General features: G+C 43.6%; 1 protein-coding gene across 1 annotated transcript in view; it reads right to left on the reverse strand.

The window, feature by feature from the left end:
• The window catches only part of si:dkey-246i14.3 (ephrin A4), a 31,677-nt gene that overhangs the window by 1,396 nt on the left and 6,430 nt on the right, over window positions 1-23,851 (reverse strand). Inside the window, exons 2-3 of the mRNA XM_039807107.1 lie at window positions 9,017-9,315; window positions 5,565-5,633 (exon numbers count right to left, since the gene is read on the reverse strand). Coding sequence (XP_039663041.1) covers window positions 5,565-5,633; window positions 9,017-9,315 — 368 coding nt within the window. The remainder of the gene's footprint in view (window positions 1-5,564; window positions 5,634-9,016; window positions 9,316-23,851) is intronic.

The raw sequence follows: 23,851 nt of genomic DNA on the forward strand, positions 1-23,851 counted from the left end.
TAGTCATTTTCATATGCTTAACTTTCTCAATAAAGCTACTGCTTTGTGGAACAAAAGGAGCAAGAAACAGACAAATGACCAGGGTAAGGTATTTACCATTACTCAAAGCCTTACGCCATGAAAAATGTGTACTGACTGGCTGCACAACCCTAAATATGTCCTCTATGCAAATTCTCTTAAAGGTCGGATAAAAAAAGCGCTTGAGAAGCATGGCAACAGGAAAAGATAGTGTTATGTAAATTAGGAGGAGTAAGAATGATCGAGATTATACAAAGAGGATACAGGAAATGAAAAAGAAGGAGGAAAAAAACACATGAAAATTCAAAATGACAGAGCGAAACCAAGATGTGGACAGAAGATGAAAGGAAGAGCAGCGGAGACCCGAGTGAGAAAGTATGGCAAAAAAAAAAAAAAAGGTTGAAGAGAAAAGATTGAAACAAGGTCAGACAGGGAGAAAAGGGAGGGAGAGAAAGAGACGGGATGGGGGGTGTTTGTGTCTGGGCGTCACTTTCTCAGCAGGGATTGGACTAAAAGGAAATAATGGAGGGAATGATGGAGGGATGGTTAGGATGAAGGGATAGGGAGGGGTGGGAGAGATGGTCAAAAGAAGAGGAAAAGCGACAAAAAAAAAATACAGGTGGTGAGACTAAAAAGCGGAAACGGTTAAAACCCCTCACAAAAAGGAACGGAAAGGTCAGAAAACTGGGATGAGGCTGTATAATTGCAGCCATTATTAAATCGATCTACGGCCTTGAACCCACGTCTGACACTACAACCCCAAAGAGACACACACACACCCACACACCCCACACACACACACACACACACACACACATCCACATCCACATCCCACAGCGAGTGACTGAGATTATGAGAGAAGAAATGGGACACAGCTTAGCGGCCGTATAGTCACACAGTGGAGGATTTATTAAATGAGGGTGTTTCCGTCTCGTACCTACAGGTCTCTGCAGCAACATGTCGCTTCGACAGACATGAGACACTAAATGACTCCCAGGTTCTGTACAACTAACGAACATCTAGGGGTTAACGAAGCATTAAATAGCATGCTGGGTCTGGGCCTCTGGTTGAGTCGGTGTGTGTGTGTGTGTGTGTGTGTGTGTGTGTGTGTGTGTGTGTGTGTGTGTGTGTGTGTGTGTGTGTGTGTGTGTGTGTGTGTGTGTGTGTGTGTGTCCGGTCTATGTAACTGTATTTGTGAGTGTTTGAAGGGGAAAACAATCTAAGCAAACAGAAGAGAATAATAGTCAAACTTTTCAGGCTTTAAATAGCGCTGCAGCACTTTGTTCAACATAGAATAAAAATCATCATCATTGTGTTTATTAATTGAAAAATGTCATCAACACGTTTTAATACAATTAAATGACAAAAGATTATTTCTTGTTTATATTAATTATCTGTCCTTTCATGTTTCAATTTTGCTGATAAAACTGAAGCACAAAAATGTGTATAATTTTAAATCAATTAGCAAAACTTACAAAATTACTTATAAGAACAAAAAACCTGATTATATGACTAACTCTTCTTCTTTAGTGAGTTTTTTATGGATTTATTTGTGGATATTTCAGATGCAAACATAAAAGCTATAAGGAATAATTATCTTATGATAAGTATAAATACGTTTTAAATCAAACTTATAATTTACTTTGGTAGAGGAAAAACACGTGTTTGTGTGTGTGTAACACTCCGCCGCACTTCGAAACTAAAATGTTAAATGCCTTGTGTTTACCCGGCTGTGTGTGATATGTGTGTTTTGATCTGACTGTAATCACATAATTTGCGCAAAAGTTGAACATCAAGGACCACTAGTGTGTGTCAACATCATCGTTTTGGTCACGGTGAGCGCCGCCACAAAATGGCGACCATGGTGGCATGACTGCAAGAACAGTGCTGTCGCTGCACTGCAGTCAGAAACATGCAGCATGTGTAACTGTACATGCACAACCATGGCTAAATGTGTGAGTGTGTGTGCGTGCGTGTGCATGCCAGTGTATGTGTGTGTGTGTGTGTGTGTGTGTGTGTGTGTGTGTGTGTCTCTGGTCGGCAGAACACCCCACTGCAGAGACAGACACTGTTCCACCATCCCACCTCTCATGCCGCCATTTTACACACGCAGGAGCTAATGCAACCATAACTGAAGTGCTTTACTAAAAAAAAAAAAAAATAATAGCTAAAGCGAAAAAACAGCGAACGAAAAAACGCAAATCGCTTAAAGTGGTTAAAGTCAAATTCTGAGTTTTGTGTTTGGGCTCCGAGAGAACGCGAATGGACAAGCGGTGTGTGTGCGTCTGTGTTCGAGTTGTGTCCTTGTGTGTATCGAGTTCAGAGGGTACAAAGGTATTTGGGAGAGAGTGGAGGGGGTAAAGGAGGGCAGCGATGTAAGACATTTCTTAAAAAAAAAAAAAAAAAAAAAAAAAAAAAGGGAAGAAAGTGGGGGAAATGGTGAAGCTCGGTAAACTGAAATGAATGCAATGGACTGCTCACAGCGGGAGAACGACAGAAAAGAGGGAATAGAGAACGAGAATCAATTAGAAGGAGAGGGAAGTTGGTCTGTAATGGTTTCTCACAGTAGGACGGCGGCAAAAAGAGAAAGGCGGAGAGGCAGAGCGACACGGAGAAGAAGAGACACAAACACAACAGGAGGAGTTTGGAGGGAGAAGTATGGAGTGAGAGGCGAAGCGAGCCGGTGAAATGTGCAATAGAGGGCTGCAGGGCGCTGATGCCGATTCAGAGCCTTGTTTTCTGATGCAACACAGGCTCAAACACCTTTCAGCAAAGCACTTTTTCTGGCGTGATTCGTGACAGCGTTGTGTTCAAATAAACATCATCACATACATCACTGCACCAAAAACATAACCAAAACTTAAATAAAGCCAAATCATGCTTTACAATGCTGCAAGCAAACAACCAGGATGAGGAAACATTACACACACACACACACACACACACACACACACACACACACACACACACACACACACACACACACACACACACACACACACACACACACACACACACACACACACACACACGGTCATTAGGAGCTTCCTGCGTCACTGAAGCTGTCCTGCGTGGTTGGTTGTGTTTTTGGGTTAAATTAAGGCGATAAACACACACATTTACACACTGGAGAGGAGACCGAGGGACTGGTGAGTGGTAGCTGACCTTGCAGCAATGACAGCGTACCTGACGGACCCTCTCACTGTCATCACTCTGTCCTTCAGACCAGTGTGAGGCAGGTGTGTGTGTGTGTGTGTGTGTGTGTGTGAGTGTGTGTGAGAGTGTGTGTGTATGTGTGCGTGCATGCGTGCGTGCACTCGCTGATAATTAATTCAAACACCCACAACAGGGCATCCCCGCATGGAAATACCGTTTAATCACATTCTTTCTGGAAGGAAAAAAATAAAAAAGTTTGGGGAGAGAAGAAGGGAGGGAGGGGCACAGTTTGAAGTTTAGATAAGAGATAAGATGTAGCTGAAGGACAAGAGGCTGCCATCACCGAGGGCCACAACACACACACACACACACACACACACACACGGTGCACCCAGTTGCCATGCTACTTGTCAGATTAAAGGGAACCTGAGCAGGAAAAAACCTGAGGGTATGTAAGGTGTTGCCACAGGGAACAACACAACAGCTGTGGTAAACCACCACTAATGGACAGTCAAAAAGAGAGAGAGAGAGAGAGAGAGAGAGAGAGAGAGAGAGAGAGAGAGAGAGAAACACCCTAAAACTCTCCTTCTCCTCTCTCATCCATCTCATTTGCTCTTCTCTCTCTGGCCTCATGTATTCTCATCCCAACGCACTCGCCGCACAGCATGCCCACAACAGAGATGGAGCGGAGCAACGGTGAGCGGGGAGTCGGTGAATAACTGTGTGGTAGATATGGAGATACAACAAAGAGATAGAGAAGACACAGGAAAGGTGGAGGAGGTGGGGGTTAGAAGGAATTGGGTGGAGGGCTGGGGCGGAGTCCAGGGGGAGGGAGGAGGAAGTGTAAGAGACTGCCATGGATGGTGCCTAGATTAGTTTTGCTCCAGTAGCGAAAGATCATAAAAAATGAGGAAGGGCGGAGAGAGCTGAGGAGACAGAGAGAAGGGGAGGATTAGTGCCACTTCAGGAATGACAGAAGACTAGAAAAAAAGAGGGGAGGTTGGGGTGAAGGGGGGGCAGTGGAAGACAAGGAGAGAGAGAGATCCTGACATTTAGTCGGGATTAGTTTTGGTTAAGGAACAGGATGAGAGAGAGAGAGAGAAAGAGAGAGAGAGAGAGAGAGAGAGAGAGAGAGAGAGAGAGAGAGAGAGAGAGAGAGAGAGAGAGAGAGAGAAAATGAATAAAGGAAACAGGAGATGGAAGTATGTGCATCTTTGTGGGTGGAAGTCTTTCTAATGTAAAGTCAAGTGTGTGTGCATGTGTCTCCCAGCATGCTTAATCCAGGTGATTCCAAATATTTGATTATTTCCGGCTCTGATAGGCTGGGTCAAAAGACTACATTAGCAGTTTCTTCACACAACTATCCGTGGCATTTCTAATTAATGACAGCAGGATAATTAACATGTTAAAAAAGTCATCAGCCTTCACTCTGGTAATAAGGCAGAAAATTATTCCCCGTCTCGCGCCGGAACAGGGATGGCATTTAAGAATTCATTTGAGACGGATGGGGCTCTTTTTATTCCGGCTTTTAATATTTTTTTTTACCTTACACCAAAATGACACAAATTTAATCAAGGCGGCGCCGCTGGGAGGTATTCGTTAGACAGCACATAGGGATTTAGTGAACGGGTCTCAAACACATGCAGAGACAAGCAACCTGGCGACCAGCTTTCCTGAAAAAAAGTGTGTGTTGGTTCAGCCTGGGACAGCACGACAAGCCCCCTGCAGATACCACTGGGATGGGAACTGGGACAGACGTCTCAGACACGCATATGAGGGTACCCTCCCCACACACACACACACACACACACACACACACACACACACACACACACACACACACAACACACACACACACACACACACACACACACACACACACACACACACACACACACACACACACACACAGTGACTGGGCAACATTCCCAACCGGAATGGGCAGCTCACTGGACTGGAAGACTAACATTACTCCAGGCGTGCTCTGGATTAGATCAACTCTGGGAATTTCACACTGGGACAGAGAGATGGAGAGCGGGAGAATGAGGGAGACAAGGAGGTAAAAAAAAGGAGAGAATTGAAGGGGGCGGGGGAGAGATAGGAGAAAGGAGAAAAAAGAAAGGGGACTAATGCTTAAAAAAAACTCAATCCAATTTGGTTTAAAAACAAACGTGGAGTGGAGAGTGGAGTAAATCTCATTTTACAAGGTTAAAAGATAATGCAAGATTCTGAGGGGTAAAGATGAATTTCTTTGATAAAAGTGGAGAATTAGAGCATTACAGTTATTCCATTCCCTGGTAGTGGAGATGAGAGAGGCAGAGAGAGGAGTCTCTTGGTGTACAAAGGGGGAGCATGAAAGGAAGAACAGATGAAAAGAGGAGTGTACTCACTGGGCTCACAGCACACGGTGACACGCAACTTCATACATGGCAGAGGAGGGCCTTCCTCTGCGGGTAGAGCTAGAAAGAACAACGAGAGAGAGAGAGAGAGAGAGAGAGAGAGAGAGAGAGAGAGAGAGAGAGAGAGATTTAACTGTGCTGCTTACCTATTAAACACAACAAGCGGTTAGTATTCAAATAAAATACATTTGCATAATGCCGGATGAAATCTTTCCATTATATCTATTCTTTCAGAACTCTTGTTATGTTTGAAGAATTTATATGACAAAAAAGCTAAAGAGCAGCGACCACCATATCAATACCTCACAAAACACATGATATCAATATAAAGAATCACACCATCTGCCTGTGTCGCAGAGACTACTTCACACTTATTTGTATAACTACATAAAAACAATAAAATATGAACACGGATTACGGCTCATGTGGGAAAACTGGCAAACATCAGCCGTATTACCTGTCAGTCTAGCATTGCTTTAACGAAACAAATCTGTCTGGAATCTGCAGTAAAGAGCTTTATATTTGAATTATTCACAAACAGTTGCTAACTCAACAGGGACCCACCACACAAGCTGAGTGTATGATCGCTAACAGTCACTCACTTTGTATCTATTTCAACTGATACGTTACAGCACAGAATAGCAGCGGGACCATGTTATAGGGCACTATCTACGGTGGCTGAGAGAGCTCAACTCACACACACAAAACATCTTCACCATGTTGACAGCACATATGTCAGATTAAGAAGAAAATGCTGCAAATAAATGAAACACAAGCAAAGACGGGAGCACTTTCACCAAAATACAGAACGTACAAGCAAATACAGAAATGCTGCAAGTCGTACGCAACAGATCAAATGTGAGTTTCAACACTGCACAAGTTTCCAGGGGAAACTAAAAACTGACGAACATGCCACGACATGCGATTTTCTTCAGATCACCACTCGTCAGTGATGTTGGAAGATGAGCTTTTTTCGGAGTTTCGTCCTTTGGACGTTAACTTCAAGTCCCCCTCCATTCAAAGATGACTTGCTTACTGTTACTTCACTTGTGTTGATGAGCTTCACCGCGCAGAATGATATATGTGCTGAGTTTGACACTAGACGGCTTTTCACGTTCATCTGCTGAAGGGGGAACATTTCTCTGTTCTCACCTTCTCACCCCATCAGAGCAGGATTTTATGACATCACTACTAGTTTGAAAGCAAATCATGGTCCAGCATGCAACTTACACAAGTGTGATGTAGAAACTTGAAACCTCCAGGGTACATACACTGAGAATGGACTAAGAGAGTAGGAGACATCTTGTATCTGGTAGTTAAACATTTCATATGAACAATATTTGCATATTCATAGATTCTATAATTTTATAAATCTGAGAGAAGTAATAGAAAGAAATCATAGTAGTTTATTGAACTTCTTTGTGCTGAAAAACTATATTATTAGAAAAATTATTATTCAAAGCAGAGTATTCTTATATGTATTAAAACATGTCTTGAGGGGTTATTTAAGATTTGTTTTTGTCAAACGTCTATTTCTAAGCTAAGGATGAGAGGATCAGAGGATGTCAAGGTGTTTCCTGTTTGTGGGGATCCAGACATGGAGAAGCAGCGGGCGTTGGTCAGCAGGTCAGGCAGAGAGCCAGAGACAGTGGGCTGTCAGTGTCCTAGTCTGTGGGAGCCGTAGAGAGGAGCTCAGCCCAGCTCAGACTGAGCCAGCTAATGCCATTAGTGGTTCTAATACTATTGTACTGTTCTCCCAGGCTAATGCCATTATACTGTCTCCAGTGCTGCGGGCCCATTCAGCACACAGACCCCAGAGCCAGACATTTGGACTAACTTTACGCCTTATCTTTGATGTGGACAAAACACACACAATCACTCTGAGCCCGATGTGGCCCGACCAGGGGGGGGGGCAACCATTGTTGCTTTTCTCTGAACTGGCCTGAACAACCACAATAGCCCAGTGTGAGTGTGTGTACATATATACATGTGTGTGTTAGCGTGTGTGTGTGTGTGTGTGTGTGTGTGTGTAACCACTCTCACATGCCCTCACAATGCCCCATTGTCCCTTGGACCGCAACAGTAATTTATGTAAAGATTCCTCTTTTTCTTCGTCCCATCCATCCCTTTTCTCAGTCGCTTTTGTTGCTCTCCCTTTTCTCTCTTCAGTGTGGATTCCTCTCATCCGGCCTCTCTTGTCCCTTTCTCTCTCCCCCAACTCTCACTCCCTGTACTGTCAGACTGTGTCCATCTTTTGCTCTCTCTTTTTTTCTCTTTTTTTTTTATTTGTTGGAATTACATTATTGATCTTCATTTCTTCCTCCTACACTTTGCAGTCCCTCTGTCTCTTTGTTGTCACCCTTCCATACCATGCATCCACTTGACTCTTTCATTGGCTGTCTTGTTTCATGTCCTCCCCTCTTGGTTGGACTGACACCAGAAGTTGTAAAAAGTAAGAAGAAAAAAAACTGATTTTACAGCCACTAAGCCATCTTCTGTGTCTCTCCCTCCCTTTTCTCCCTCCAATGTTTTGAAATAAATAAGTGAGAGGAGAGGAGCACAGTAGAGTGAAATGGGGAAAGAAGAAACCATCACTAAATTGTGTAACAGCCTACAGGTTTAAGAAAACATCAAATTAATTTAATTCAGCATGAATTTATGGAAAACATTAATGCTATAAGCTTCAGTTTGCCGGCACTCAAAGCCTCATAAAAACACATTGCCCTCAAACTTTTTATCCCTTAAAAATGTAGGGCAGCCTGGCCGCCACAATTACTCCAACACAGGTGTCTATGCACAGCCTGAATTAAAGCATCAAATATTTACATCTTTTTGGGCTGTTTTACTTGGCTTCCAGTGTGTGGAGCCTTAAGCAAGAAATTTCTTACAAGACAGTAACTGAAAATGCACTTTGCATATTAAAAACAGATACTGTACCTTTTAGCCATGTACTGAACCTCAATTCTTTTTGAGAAATTATAGTAAATGAATATGCAAGTATAAATTCATATTATCAGAAAGAAGTCCTGATGAAGCAGATTATCTGAGTCTTTAGTGTTTAAGTCCTTGGGAGGACAGAATGTTACACAATTCTAGCGGTTTTCAAAGCTTGAACTCTGAGTTTTGCTCATTGAGTCATGAATATTTAATATTTAAAAACATCACCTCGTTCCAGCTTCTTAATTGTAAGGATATGCCACTTTTCTTTGCCTTAAGTAATAATAAACTGAAAGTCTCTGGGTATTTGACCACTGGTTGGACAGACAACCAACTTAAAAGGTTGACACACACACACACACACACACACACACACACACACACACACACACACACACACACACACACACACACACACACACACACACACACACACACACACACACACACACACACACACACACACACACACACACACACACACACACACACACACCTATACTCACAGCTGTAGTAGTAGTGGCGCCCTGGCAGAAACTCAAACCCCAGCGAGAAGGGGGTGAACCTTTGGATCTTTTCAGAGAAGCGCACTGGTCCAAACGGAGCGTAGGGGGTGTTACACTCCCACCTCTTGATAGCCCCCCTGGTCTCCACGCAGCCCTGGAAAGAGACCTCTCCCACCAGGTAGAGGGCCAGTGTCTCCGGCTGCCCAGGACCCTCGGTCCCCTTGTCAGGGTAGTGTGGGCAGTAAATGTCCAGGTAGTCATTCAGATTCACCTGGATGGACAGATCTCCTGCTGTTAACCTGGAAGACAGAATGACAGTGACATTAATATTTCACGTTAACAATTACACAGAGAAATACATGACTGAAGGGGGAAGAGAGGTGATTAAACACAGACAGAGAGAGAAAGAGAGAAAGAAGACAGATGACAGGTATTCCATAATTCCTTTGTGCCTGGAGGAATGTGGATAGTCACAGCACACGGATGGTTCATCAATATTACACAAAACGATTACACAGGGTGATAAAGCAAAGTTTTGCATGTCTTAAAGAATGTTTTACAATTTGATATATCACACTGATACGACTGCATTTTACTTCCAGGTCAGCAAGGGAGCCGTGTTGAGCGACAGATAGCGTGAACAACAATCCCTCATATGCTAATTAAGACCATTGAGGGGAGTTTGGTGCAAAATAAACTCGACTCCCTCTGCTTTCCACTCTCCTACTACACAGCACAGATATACACAGGAGTGTGCAAACTAATGTGGACGTGCACGCGCATGCACAACCACGTCTTCAGTCAAGGTTGACTGGCTTTAGGCATAACAACAACTCTGGACAAGACAGCATCATTAGAACCGAAGAGCTGCATAATGCATGCTCCTTTAGACCGCAGATTCTGACTTCCTGTCAGCTACAGTATAAAGAGTTACCCGTGTACAAGCTAATATGGAGGAAGAGAAGAGAAGATGTGAGAAAAATTGAGGTTGAGGAAGTCGATGTAGGACAAAGTAAGTGAGGTGAATTCAACATGAAGAAATCGTAAGACTTTGTATGAATCATAACAGCATGAAAAGAGAAAGCAGGGGACAATAAATGACGAGAGATATGTCAAATGACAAATGGAGGGAAGGAATGCGAGTGATTGAGTGACACTGTGATGAGGCCCAGAGGAAGACAGATGGAGACTGATGAAAAAAGAGCTGTAGAGACATGTTGGAGCAGATAGATGGAACACAAGAAAATGAACAAGAAAGCCAACAGAAGAGGAAAGTTAGAAGAACAGGTTAAAAAAAAAAAAAAAAAAAAAAAAAACTGGAGTAAAAAGAAAAGAAAGTAAAGTGTTTTAATTAGCGACCCCAGAGTGTCTGAGTGCAGACACACAGAGAGGAGAACAACTGAGTGGAAGAAAAAGAGGAGACGGACTTTAATTGGGCTCCTCTTCACATGGAGCGCAGGAGAAAAGAAAGAGGGGCAGAATGTGGCTTGGGCAGAAGGTTCAGGTCCATCAGTGGGAGTCTTTATAGAGGGGTGACAGAGCGGAGGAGAGAGGAAGGGAGTGCTGGGAGTCAGTGAAGAGGAACATAGAAAGGAAAAAAGACCGCGGAATGGGGAGGGGAGGATGGCGGTAGACAGCGGAGTAGTCTTAAGTTAAGTAGGCGGACAGAGAAGAGACCAAAAGAATAAATGAGAGAGAGAGAGAGAGGAGAGAGAGAGAGAGAGAGAGAGAGAGAGAGAGAGAGAGAGAGAGAGAGAGAGAGGAGGAGACAGAGATGATGAAAAAAACTGAAATGAAACAGTTCGACATGACAGGAAGCAGGAGACTGAGATGGTCCAGCAAATCTTCAGAGGGTGTCAAAGATGGATGGAGCATAGAGAGCAGAAAGGACAAGAGCATATGGCGCGACTAAAAAAACTGAAATAGAAATCAGCGTTTTTTTGTTAATTTTGAACCCAAAAGTGGGCGCAGTGGTGCATATTTCTGAGTGAGATAATGGAGCAGAAACGTGTGTGTGTGGTGGTGGATGCAGGTGAGACCCTGGAGGCAGGTCTCACCAAAAGCTGCTTCCTGCTCAATAGCTATCGTGCAGAATTGGTGATCTATCAACGCGACAGGACACCATTGATCGGGATGCTTTGCTCAGGACACACACACTCTCCTCTGATCAATATCCTCTCTCTAAATGTCGCATGGGTGTGTGTGTGTGGCCACGTCCCGATAGCTCTATTACCTGTGTGTGCTAATTACAGCCGAACAAAAGAACTTGATTGTCTGGTTAAGGGAACACAAATGCATATTAAGCCAGTGTAAGAGTTCACAAGAATTGAACGAATGAACACACACACACACACACACACACACACACACACACACACACACACACACCACACACACACACACACAACACACACACACACACTTACTCTTTGCACTATGCTCTCTGAAGCTTGTTCGAGACAGAGAAATGTTTACTTAGGTGCACCAGCTGTGGAAGAGTGTGTGTGTGTGTGTGTGTGTGTGTGTGTGTGTGTGTGTGTGTGTGTGTGTGTGTGTGTAATAATAGACGTGTGCTGTGTCAACATGATGCACCCCCTGCTATACATGTCATTCACCTCAAGATTCTTCTGCACTGCTCAGGTCCTGTTTCCCCCTCACCCACCCCCCAATCTGCACTCCTCCTCACCGCCTCCCTCTCCTCGATCTCTCCCCCCTATTCTCCCTCCTATTTCTGACTCCTCTCTATCCTACATTACCCCATTTTCCTCCCACAAGCCTCCAACCTTGGCCCGCACCATACGCACGCCAGCAATTACAGAGACGGCGTGCTACTGATGTCAAACTGTCAGCCCTCTTTCTATCCTCTTCCCTTCCTTCCTCCCTGTTCCCTCTCTCTGGCCCTGGTAGGCTTGGGTATGCCCCAATTACATTTACAGCATCCTCCCCTCCTGCCAGCCACCATGCAGCAGAGTGGTGACAGCACAGGGGCATCATGGTAGCACCGAAGGGCTGTGGGTGTAAAAGAACAGAGTGCTAGAGCAGCCAATCAGCAGGAGAATCCTCTGGAAGTGAAGGAGAGGATTGGTTTGGTCCTGTGCTGGAGCAGAGGGTGAGGGCAATTGAAGCAGTGAATGAACACACACACACACACACACACACACACACACACACACACACACACACACGCACGCACACGCACACACACACACACACACACACAACTTCAGGAGAATAAAACATGCACTATCCCTCATGCCAGAGGGTGATCAGTGACACCCTTCTGAGAAATGGTGCAAGCTCTTGGTTGATAAAGAAAACTCTCACAGAGGAGCCGAATCAAAAGTAACATGCTGAGCTCTTCAATGGAGTACTTGAAAAGGCTAACATTTATCCTTTTTATAATTGCAGGATATGACATTCAAAATGCAAAAATTAAACATAACCAATGTCCTACCAATGTATGTCCATGTTAGTGTGTGTGTGTGTGTGTGCGTGCGTGTGCGTGTGTGCACACGCAGTTATAATGAAATGCAGGGGGTTGACTGTGGCAGAGACCTTTGATCCTTTAATATGAGAGAATAATTAAAGGAGCAACAATCCCACAACACGGCTTCAGGAATACAGAGCAGATACTCGATCGAGCACAGCAGCAGCGTACTATGCATACTGAATACACTTGGGCACTTAACGCATGTACTGCACATAAACATGGGGGCTACAAATATTCTACTACAGTACAAGGAAAATGCTAATAACATGCTTACACTGTAGTATGCATCCCAAATGAATGGTTACTGTAGATACTGTAGTTTTAATAAACACTTTCATGCTTGTGAGGGAACGATAACAAGGCCACAGGAAAAGTCAGTTGGTTCCTCGTAGTGACGACAGGAGGCTGAAAGGCTTGGTGGAGCCTCAGTTCTTCTGTGGTCAATCACAGCAGGCTGATCGCTAACTCTGGTCACTATGCTGACTGGGCACAGCACGCTGTGGTCACTGTGCCTTGGCTGGGCATAGCATGACACAGCTTCAACCTCTATGGTGGGTGCTGTAGTAATACTTCTGGTGAAATGGGAGGGGGTTTGGTGCTCTCTAGGAGGATGATTTTGTGAAATGGTATTGTTTATTTTAGTTTAGGTGTCACAGATGGGTGGGATTTACTGCATGATGACAGATGAGTAGATGTGTCAGGTGAGTCACAGTTGTGTTTATGGTCGAAATCCATTTAAATGGAACTGCTGAGACTAAGTAAATCTCTGCAGAGCTTTTGTCTTTAATTCTAGTGAACTTTAACAGAAAATGTTGCACTGCTGAACAACTGCAAACTGTCTAGCTACTGCTAACCTTTAGGGGGAGGGAGAACCGGAGTAGCTTTGTTACACCATTGAACTTTATACAACTCTGCTCTGCCAGACTATAAACTCTTCCATAAACTGCATAGTTTGCAGTTGTTTTAACTTATTGCCCATTAGCAACCAAGCTTGGTGGGATATAGAGGCTAGTTGCTACACCTCACCAGCCACAGTAGCTTGCCTACTAGCTCTGCTTACTCTGTAACCAACCTTTCAGCTCCACCTGTTTTGGGGAGACTTACTAATGATTTCTGCTGTGCCACTTTCTGGTGACAGCCGGTAACTAAATCACAAAGAATTACGTGCAAACATTTCTCAACACAGGTCTGACTGGAGAGGGGCTGAAGAAAAACGTACACACCTAAACACCAATGCATTCTAATGTTGGCAGGTGAATAAGACCAGACTTCAGAACCCTTTCATGGGGAAAAACAGTGCTGTACTGTGGGGAATAATTGATGGAAAGTGTGAGGGAAGCTCATGACAAAAAGAGCCCAAAGACAGTACAGGAGGAAAGGGGGAACAAGGCAGAACTAAAGAGGGAGAACATTCTTTCCTTGAGGTCTCCAAAGCGTCAGTGACCTCATGCTCCACAGGCTATCCTATCTTCAGAGGAAGAAACAAAAAAGGAATCATACACCTGTAGTGCTTCACCCATGAGTCAAAGAGCGAGAGGCAAAGAGAGAGACTTCATCTACTTGATATTGCACCATTTCCAAGAAACCTGGATCTTTCTCTGCACAGATGTAAAACATAGCAGGACCCCCCCCCACACACACACCTCCTCGTTATGAGCTGTGCCCCCATCCACACAAAGCCATGCTGTTTTCCAGGCCCTAAACACTAATGTTGTGTCTAACCTGGTGCTTACTCCCCTCAACGCGCACAAACAAGGACTTCACCCCCTACCTCTGACCATCTGGGGCCCCCCCACCACCCCGCCTGCCCAGCTGGCCACTGGCCAGAAAAATCCCTTTACCACCCTCCTTCAACCTCACTATCTCAACACTCTACAAACCCCGCCTCTTTAAATTTGGTGTCATCAAACTGTGGCCAAAGATGGTGATCAACCACCCCTCATCGCGAGGAAAGAGGGACTTAACGGGAACAAGCTGTTGCTCTTATCTGCTCTTTCCTGTTTGGTATGCCTACGTGAGTGTGTGTGTGTGTGTGTGTGTGTGTGTTTCCTTCAAGGTCAGCAGGAAGTGTTTCTCCCCGCTACACCAGACGTTTTGCTTATTTTCTAGGACTCCTAATCTCCAAATGTGGACCGTATCCTAACTTCCCTTCTTCTTTTTCCCCCTCTTCCTTCTCTATCCACTTAGGTGTGTGGTTTTTCTTTCCATGCAAGTTCTGAGCACACACACACACACACACACACACACACAAACACACACACACACACACACACACACACACACACACACACACACACACACACACACACACACACACACACACACACTGTATATGCATTAAGATCTGATTGGTTTACGGCCTCAGCTAAACAATTCCCCAGGGGGAAGCCCTGTACCATCAGAAAAACCTACAGCCTCTGCCCTCATAAGGGTAAAAGGATAAGAGCACACACACACATCGCACAGCATCATATATCAATATGAATTTGGTGTATAAGCGATGGCCGTGAGTGTGTGTGTAAAGCCTAGATGAAGTGATTGGTTGCACCTTTCTTGCCCTGCAGGCTCCATTAAATGACCAGGAGACACTGGGCATTCAAACTGTGTGGATCAGCAGGCTGCCTCCTGGACCCACAAACGCACACACCTGCTGCTTCAGGCCCTGAGGAATTCTCTGCCTCAGGTAAAGACGGACCCTATTTTCTGCCTGTTATGGCATAGGTCCTCCTCTGTGTGTGTATGTGTGTCCATTCTGTGGGACTCAGCAGCACAACAGGATGTATAGCTACGGCCGTCAAGAGCTGAGGAAAATTGCATGATCCGGGCCCACAGGACCCATCAGTATGGAAAACCAATCCATCGGAACCATTTTGATACAGCTGCAGGTCTGCAGAAACCATCATCTCCCTTTGTGGCAGAGCTCTGTCATGCATAGGCACCGCTCTCCATGTGTGGTCTTGTCTGATCCTAAAATAAGCTTTCCAGCGACTTTTCTGGAGGTATGAAATTACTGTCCACAATATAAATGGACAAGAGTGCAGACACACAGTCTATGGTTCGTTTTTCTTTTCGCCCAAAAACGACTAAAAACACTGTAAATGTTGCCTCACTCACTATGCCCTCCAGCAGCTTTAAGTGTTCTGACTTGACTCCCTCACCTGCTCTGCGTGGAAGTGGCCACACTTGTACGGAGGAGCGGGAGGGGAAAAAAGGCCACAAGAAGAAGTTTCAGCTCTCAAGCAGGGAAGAGTGACGGGGAAAGTGTGCGGTGAAAGAAATGCGCATGGGCGAGAGCAGAGTGCACGTAAGGCGAGCGGTGTGCGAGGGGGTAAATAAGGTCAGACGTGCCGTTGCCAGGACAACAACCAATCCCAAGCTGGGATTGGTGCCAAGCCAATGCCCCACCCATCCATCCTTCGCTCCATCCGTCTTTTTTTCTGCGTCCCTCTGTCGGATAGCCTAAACCTCAGAGTAATGAGTGCTCTCCGTGTTCCTGCAGTCTAAATGGAGCTGCAGTGTAAATACAGGGCTGATCTGTACAGGTGCCAGGCTCGAATACATAAACCTGAATATAGCTACAGTACCTCACCGCTCAGACACTGACAGGACGGACAGAGGAAGACAGGGACAGCGATGATGGGTGGACACAAAAAGCCATGATTCAAACTATTTATGAAATCTATCAAGTGTATTGCTACAACGTGGCAGCTGGGCTGAGCCACTGTGTCAACATCATTTGTCTCATGTTTATGTTCCAACTTTGCTGTTTGGGCCCTTCAGTCTTGCACACCGTATCAGAGCAGATAAGTCTAGCTAAATAAAGAGTGTTGATAAATGAATGTTTACTTTGAAGTAAATAACACACAAAGGTCAGTCATATTGGGTTCATGCCAAAGTGGCAGGTGGTGTATATAGCTGAAGGCGAACTGGGCGATCTTTTTTCTAATGATTAAAAAAAAAAAAAAAAATGGGCTACAATAAATATTTCATTACAAAAAACAGACAATTTATACTTTGTTTGTTTGTTGGTTTAAAGCTGAATTATGCTAATTATTATTCTGTCGACAGAAAACTAAAATTCTCCAGTTATAGATTTGCAGCTTTTCTCTGTTAAATCTCATTATACTGTAGATTGAATATCTTTGGGATTTAAGATGATAAAATGTTGGGATAAAAAAACATAAAGATGTTATCTTGGGCTTTGGGAAAATGTTCACCATTTAAATACTATAATAAAAATGTGTTTCAACCCTACGTTGGTTAGTTTCAACGTGTCATCTCTGGTCCTCTTTTTAGTGCAGCTTGTTTGTCTTTGTATGCTGTTGTGAGTTTTGAGGGTTTTATTTTACGATGTTGGTGGTTTTAAGATGATTTGACCACTTTGCAGCTGTCAGTTGCTTTACAAACTCATACTAAAGTACGGCTTGCCAGACTTCTTTTATACGCAACAAATGTGCTAATTGGCATTCAACCAAATACAACCCATATTTGTAGCAGTGTTTGTAATAATTATACTTTTTCCATGAGACACATAATACAGCACCTAATAAACTGTTTTAATATAACCTTTTATAGTTTTGTCTTGATTTGTTAAAAAGATTATTATATGTTCTTTTCCCTTTTATTTCCTGCAGAGTCCCCTTGTCTTAGCAGTATACATTCCACACCCTCATCTATTATATTAACTATACTTAACTACACTTATCTGTGTCTCAGGTCTGTCAGCAGGGCCCACCTGTGTAAGTGGGTTAAGGAGGACATGCGAGAAACACCCCTTAAACACACACACACACACACACACACACACACACACACACACACACACACACACACACACACACACACACACACACACACACACACACACACACACACACACACACACACACACACACACACACACACACACACACACACTTCACTATAGTGAAAAGGGCGTTCGCAAAGCAAATACACTCAGCCAATTAATCAGACTTGGCTTTGAAAATCCATCATTTAATAAGTGGGTCAAACTTCTGATGCCGTAGACAGTCTCTTTCCCATTCTTGCGCTCTGTTTTTGTCTCTCTCCATGATGTGAAGGTCAATGCTGGATAGGCAACATAGACTATTCATCCCAGGTGTGCATTCCCTCTCGCTTTCTCTCTGTGTGTGATTATTTGCTGGTTGTTAGTGGAGGAATGGCCAGTTAGAAGTCTTGAGCTCTCCTCCAGTCAGTCAGACACACACACACGTCAAGAAAACTTGCCCTAATATAGCTAACATGGCTGAATTATTTAAACAGAGGGAAGAAGAAGATGGAGAGAAAGAGATTGGAGAGGCACAAGAGTTAAGGAGTAAATAGGGTAAGCTGGCCGCTTCCCGTCCCTCTGACTCCTGCTGAACCCATTTAAAAACTTATACTGTATACTTGGTTTCACTCCCATCTGCTTTCTTTCACCCCATCTTCAGCAGGTCTTATTTCCTCCCCCTGTCAGCATGCCTACACCTTCTCGTCCTCTCCTCCCTCCACTGCTTCTTCCACCACCATTTCACCCACTTCGCCCTCCCCTCTCCGTCTTTCTCTCTGTTTATCTAAGCACTTTCACGGTCACTGCTTTGGAATCCCAGGAGTCTAAACTGGCCCCCTCTCCCTCCCTCACAGCCTATCCATGCTTCTCTCTCCCTCTCCATCTTTCTCCGTCACAACGGTTAAGATTCATATCGCTCTGTGCGTCGGGGGCATGGAAGGTCCCCCTTATTCCCCCTCAAGGCAGCCAGCTTTGTCCTGTTCTAGTCACGCACAGCCACCCACCCACCCGCCCCCGCACTCACACACATGAACACATATTTGGACCAGAGGTAGGACACTCACACTGATGCCTAATAACAATCAGCTAAAAAACAACAACTAGAAATAACATTATTGAAACATTTGAACAAAATCTGTCCACTGACTTCAAGGATACTGAACATGGGTTATTTATAAAATCAATACAGCATATTCAGCTCCACTACATTAGCTTATCCATTGCTTTGCAGCGTGTGAAATTAAATTCATGCTTTCAACATTTGGGCTTCTATAACTGGCCGCCATTCTCTGCCTCAAGGCCGGAAGCTCCTGAATTTCTTAGAAAGGCCAGTTAAGTTCCACAACACCAATGAAGGGTTTAGACACAATAAGAGGAAAGGGGTGGGGGGGGGCGGTGTAGAGGAGGAAGTGGTGAGGGTCAAGAGGAGAAGTGCAGATTGTGGTCTGACATAGTGCTAACAACAAAAACCTTACGCTGGACTGGGATTAATTGATTAATTTGGGATTAAAGATGACTGGCCGCTACTTTAAGTAATGAATCACAAAGACCCGAAAGATTGACACACACGAGGTACGGTGCGAGAGAGGGTTTTTTCTTCATAGTAACACAAAGTCCACTGCAAATCAGTTGCAAAGTAAGCAAAATACCACAAAACCCCACTTGTTTAGATATTCAGTATCTACCTTTGATAAAGAACAACAACACTCCGAACAATTTGCTGTTCTGAAAAGAAATCCATCAGGGAACCTCCGTAAATGTAAAAAATGTAGTGAGTAAGGCATTTTTTGACTTCCATGACTAGGCATTTGTCAACGGGTGTATTTTGGGACACACAGATTAATTCCACAATCATAAAACACGCAGCGTTTCCAGTGTTTTGAGAAGCGCGCTGCGTATAAGAACTCCATTTCCAACTGAATAGGAGAGCAATGAGATTCATGAGTTCTCCTGCTACAAGGCCACAGCTATGGAGATTTGGGACAAGGCTATTTACCTCTGTTCCATTCAGCACAACAGCACCACCACTACTCTGGATGCTCTCAGACTGTGAATTACAGCCATCTGATCAATTCTGATGAATATAAAAAAAACATACATTTGGACAATGGCAAAGAGTCATTCATCAAAAAATGAAATCATTAAATGAATATTTAAAAAGATAAACTTAAAACAATTTAATCAACTTAGCCACAAGGTAAGGTAGGTTTACTGTTTGTCCAGTACATCCCTACTCTGCATACTAACGTGTCAGCAGCCTGTCAAGTGTAGATGGTACGAGCTACCTTAGCATTCCACAAAAGCAATAGCATATGCGCCATACTGCGCTCATCTAGCTGCACAACTGCTGGTTGATCAAAGAACTAATTCTAAAAAAAAAATTGAACTCATAAATAAAAGATCTGATTGGAACAAAATGTTGAAGAAAAAAAAAAAAAAAAAAGAGGAGCAAGGGCAGAAAAAAGAACAAGGAAGCAGAGAGAAAAAATACCAGTCAAGAGTACCAGGAGACAGAATCAAGCTGCGCATTACTGCACACCCAGAGATCATGTGGTACTGGTTATTGCTACAAAAATAACATCCAAATATGCTGGCACACACTCGCACGCAAAAACCATATCTTATCATCTTACTGTAAGCCTAAGAAAAATCTGAGCACAGGCATGTTTGAAAAAGCATACGATACCACATACCATTCATATTTTGTACTTTTTTTTTTTTTTACTAGGGTAAAGAGACTCTACTGTAATTTTTATAACATGCATTACACACACACAATATGCTTAGTCAACACACACACACACACACACACACACACACACACACACACACACACACACACACAGTGTGTCAGTTCTAAATGGGTGCGATTCCTACTCGGGCTCTCCCCAGAGCCTGAGCAGCCGTGTGCGAGTGTGTATGCAGGCAGGGCGATGGTACTATTGGTAGAGCGTGTGTGTGTGTGTCTTTGTACCACACCTGTATACGAGCCTGCGTCACAAAGTGTGCGTGTGTGTGAGCCCCTGTGTGTGTGTGTTGGTACGGAGGGAGGGGAGGAGAGGGGGGGTTGCTTCTCACGCCTGCTTGTGACAGTGATAGTAATTCCTGCTGACATCCTTTCTTCCATCTCTCCCTCTCTCCCTCTCACCTCATCCCTCCATCCCTGGGGGCCTTCCCAAACGGTTTAGGGAGTGGAAATCTGTTGACTCTTTCCTTACTATCTTTTCCTTAACGCACTCTCCATCCCTCGCTCCCACCACTGCAGGACTAATGTTTTTACAATCTCTGGGGGCTGAAGAGAAAAAGGAAGCAGAGAGGGAGTGTGTATATTCATATGTGATGTGTTTGTGGTATGCGTATGCCAGCCCAAAAAGAAACAAAGAAGAGGAATGTGTGTGTGTGTGGTGTGTGTGTGTGTGTGTGTGTGTTTGTTTCACATCACTGGGGGCTGGAAAGTAGGCTGTGCTGCCATACTTCTGGGAGGCAATGGCAAAATAATATTAGTCTTTGTTCCACCATGGAAAAGTCTCCCAAAAATCATACAGTAGATTCAAAATATCATCACATTTGTCATCTCCTCTGGAAATCACAAAGCACAGGATGAAAGGTGTTTTTTTAAGAAACTGGAATACAGCTGACAGAAAGTGTTATTTGAAGCTCTTTTCATGAGAATATAATTCTGATAAGCAGAGAATAATTTCTAAGGTGCCATACACAACAGGTATACACCCCCTAAACACACACACACACACACACACACACACACACACACACACACACACACACGTAAGTGTCTCTTTGTTGCGTCTAGATAAAGTGGAATGGAGCTGTGCTTTCTAGCAGGTTTATTAGTCCATAAAGCTTGTTCTGGTGTGAAGACGCCCTCTTCCATCTCTACTCTACCGCTTCTGGATGCACACTATCTCAAGTCAAGACACACTGTGCTGCAGCGAGCAAATGACATTGCAACCTACATGCTAGCTCACAAGAAAGAAGGATTTGTAGAAGATATAATTAACACACACTAAATCAATAAATAAAGCCCAACAAGCTGGCAGGTCAAAGACAGCAACTGACGCGAGCAAAACGTGAGAATTATTGCAGTGCATTTTCTGCTTTAGACCTGTAATAGAATCTGCATGATTGATTACATTTAAAAACAAAATGCTTTTTATTCTTCATAATGCTTTTCCATTGCAGAATGCCAACTCCCATTATTGTTATTATAGAGGTACACATTTAACATTGTTTTGTTTTATTGTTAATAAAACAATAAGAACAATACTTTTTCCAACACCAAATCTTAGAAAAAAACATTACTTAAAACTACTTCTTTATAGTTTTTACATTGAAACAGAAAACAAATGCATCCAAATGCATATTAAACACATGTCTAAAATTGTATAAGTATGTCATACACATGGACACTTACTTTAGCACCGTGTCCAAATTTGTGGCTTGTAAAACACTACTCAGATTTTCAAAGATTTATGACGAGATTTTTGAGGGTTTTTTATAAAAAATAAAAATAAAATAAAAAAGGTAGAAAATTGATGCTCTTTCCTCCCTGGCTGCCAACGACAGGACTCATGTAGTGACCAAAACTGAAGTAATTAATACTGAAAGACCTGTATCAATATTTTTCATAAGTTCATATAAACAAAAAAATTAACTGTGTTTCTTCACAGGATTCATCAGGTTTGTTGAGTAAAATAGACATTGGCATGTCTCTCTGTTCTTGGAGATAAAGGAAAACTGCAGCAACTATTGGTGAACATTATCTATAGACAACACACAGGCAGCAAAAGAGCTTTGGAGTGACTGTTCTTGAGCACCTTTGAAGACTTGAGGTATGATGGCATGTCTCAGTGTCCTGCTGGCAGCGAGGACCCTGTATGGTACAACAATCCACGTTCCTGCTACAGCCTTTTGCTCTGCCTGGGTCAATACTAATTCAATTTCTGTCTCAGGGAATTCCCAGGTTGCCTCTTGGCAGGATTTCTGAGCTGAGTGGAAGAGCATTGTGTGAGGTTATATGTACTTGAGAGGGTGCGTGTCTGCCTGTCTTGCGTATGTGCATGTGTGTGCATGTGTGTGCGTGTGTGTGCGTGTGTGTGCGCATGTGTGTGTGTGTGTGTGTGTGCGTGCGTGTGCATGTGTACATGCCTGTCTATGTAACTGTAATTGTGAGTGTTTGAAGGGGAAAACAATCCAAGCAAACAGAAGAGAATAATAGTCAAACATTTCAGGCTTTAAATAACGCTGCAGCACTTTACACAACAGAATAAAAATCATCATCATTGTGTTTATTAATTGAAAAATGTCAACATGTTTTAATACAATTAAATGTGTGTGTGTAATTCAAAAATGCACGTATTGTCTAAACAACCAGCAGATTGTGTGATTTTGGTCAAGCTTAAGTCAACAGTGTTTCCCACATTTTGAGTTTACATATTCTCACGCCACAATTTAATTGCTGTTTTGTCACAGAAATACACAGTTGGCTTGACATCTACAACAATACCAGGTCATTGTGTGCCATGAATGAATTAATGAATGAATGAATGCGCTCCCGCTCGGTGCTCACCAACAGCGCTTAACCACCATAACCTCCCTCTTCACACCGATAGCACAGCAGCCATTTTGTGCCAAAGCCAGGCTGTGCTGTGCCAACCAAGCGGCAGACATCGCTGAACCTCATTTCATTCCACAGCTGTTCCACGCCAATGGAAACCTTTGTACAATGCAGCTTATTACAGCTTAATGCAACCTAATATTGATGTATGTGTGTACACAGAGAAACAGGGCAGCGTAGGAAGAGAAATTGGGAGAGAGATGGGTCCATATGCAGTCTGGTGATAATGCGAGGAGCCGGCGATAATATCTGGGTGTTAAATTGGTATCGATTGACTAAATATCCTGACCAGGAGGAGAGAGCCGCCGTCCTTTCATGCTTGTACACCATGTCTGCTCCGACGGCTCCAAGCCACACTGTGACTATCTGATCCATTTAAATACAGACATCCTCACCGCTAGGCCTCTGCCTAAACCTCATTTTCAACACAGTGTGCTTGAATCTTCCTCTGTGTGTGCCTGTTTGTGTGTGTGTGTGTGTGTGTGTGTGTGTGTGTGTGTGTGTGTGTGTGTGTGTGTGTGTGTGTGTGTGTGTGCTCAATTCAGTTGCAAAGATTATTTTTGTCGTGCAACTTTTATGTTGGCTTTCACTCTTGGGTTTAACATAACAAAATATGTAATATATATAAAAATGGGAGGATTACTGATTTTACACAGATATACACACACCTGTAAACTTGACACAAAGTGATCCCACGTGACACTTTAGAGCAAAAAAAACGTGGCTGCACAATACTCTTATCTGCACGCCCCACCTTTAAAAAACTAAGCATCCAAAGGCAATAACATGCCTTTTCCCTCCAACACTTTAGTCACACCTAAAATCAACTAACAAGTGGAAACAAAACAATGACCTATTTAGACGGGAGGCCGGCACAGCGGTTGGTAAATGTTCCCACAGCTGCACACCGCTGGCCGGAAT

The sequence above is a fragment of the Perca fluviatilis genome, chromosome 7, assembly GCF_010015445.1.
Source record: "Perca fluviatilis chromosome 7, GENO_Pfluv_1.0, whole genome shotgun sequence".
Classification (NCBI taxonomy): Eukaryota; Metazoa; Chordata; class Actinopteri; order Perciformes; family Percidae; genus Perca; species Perca fluviatilis.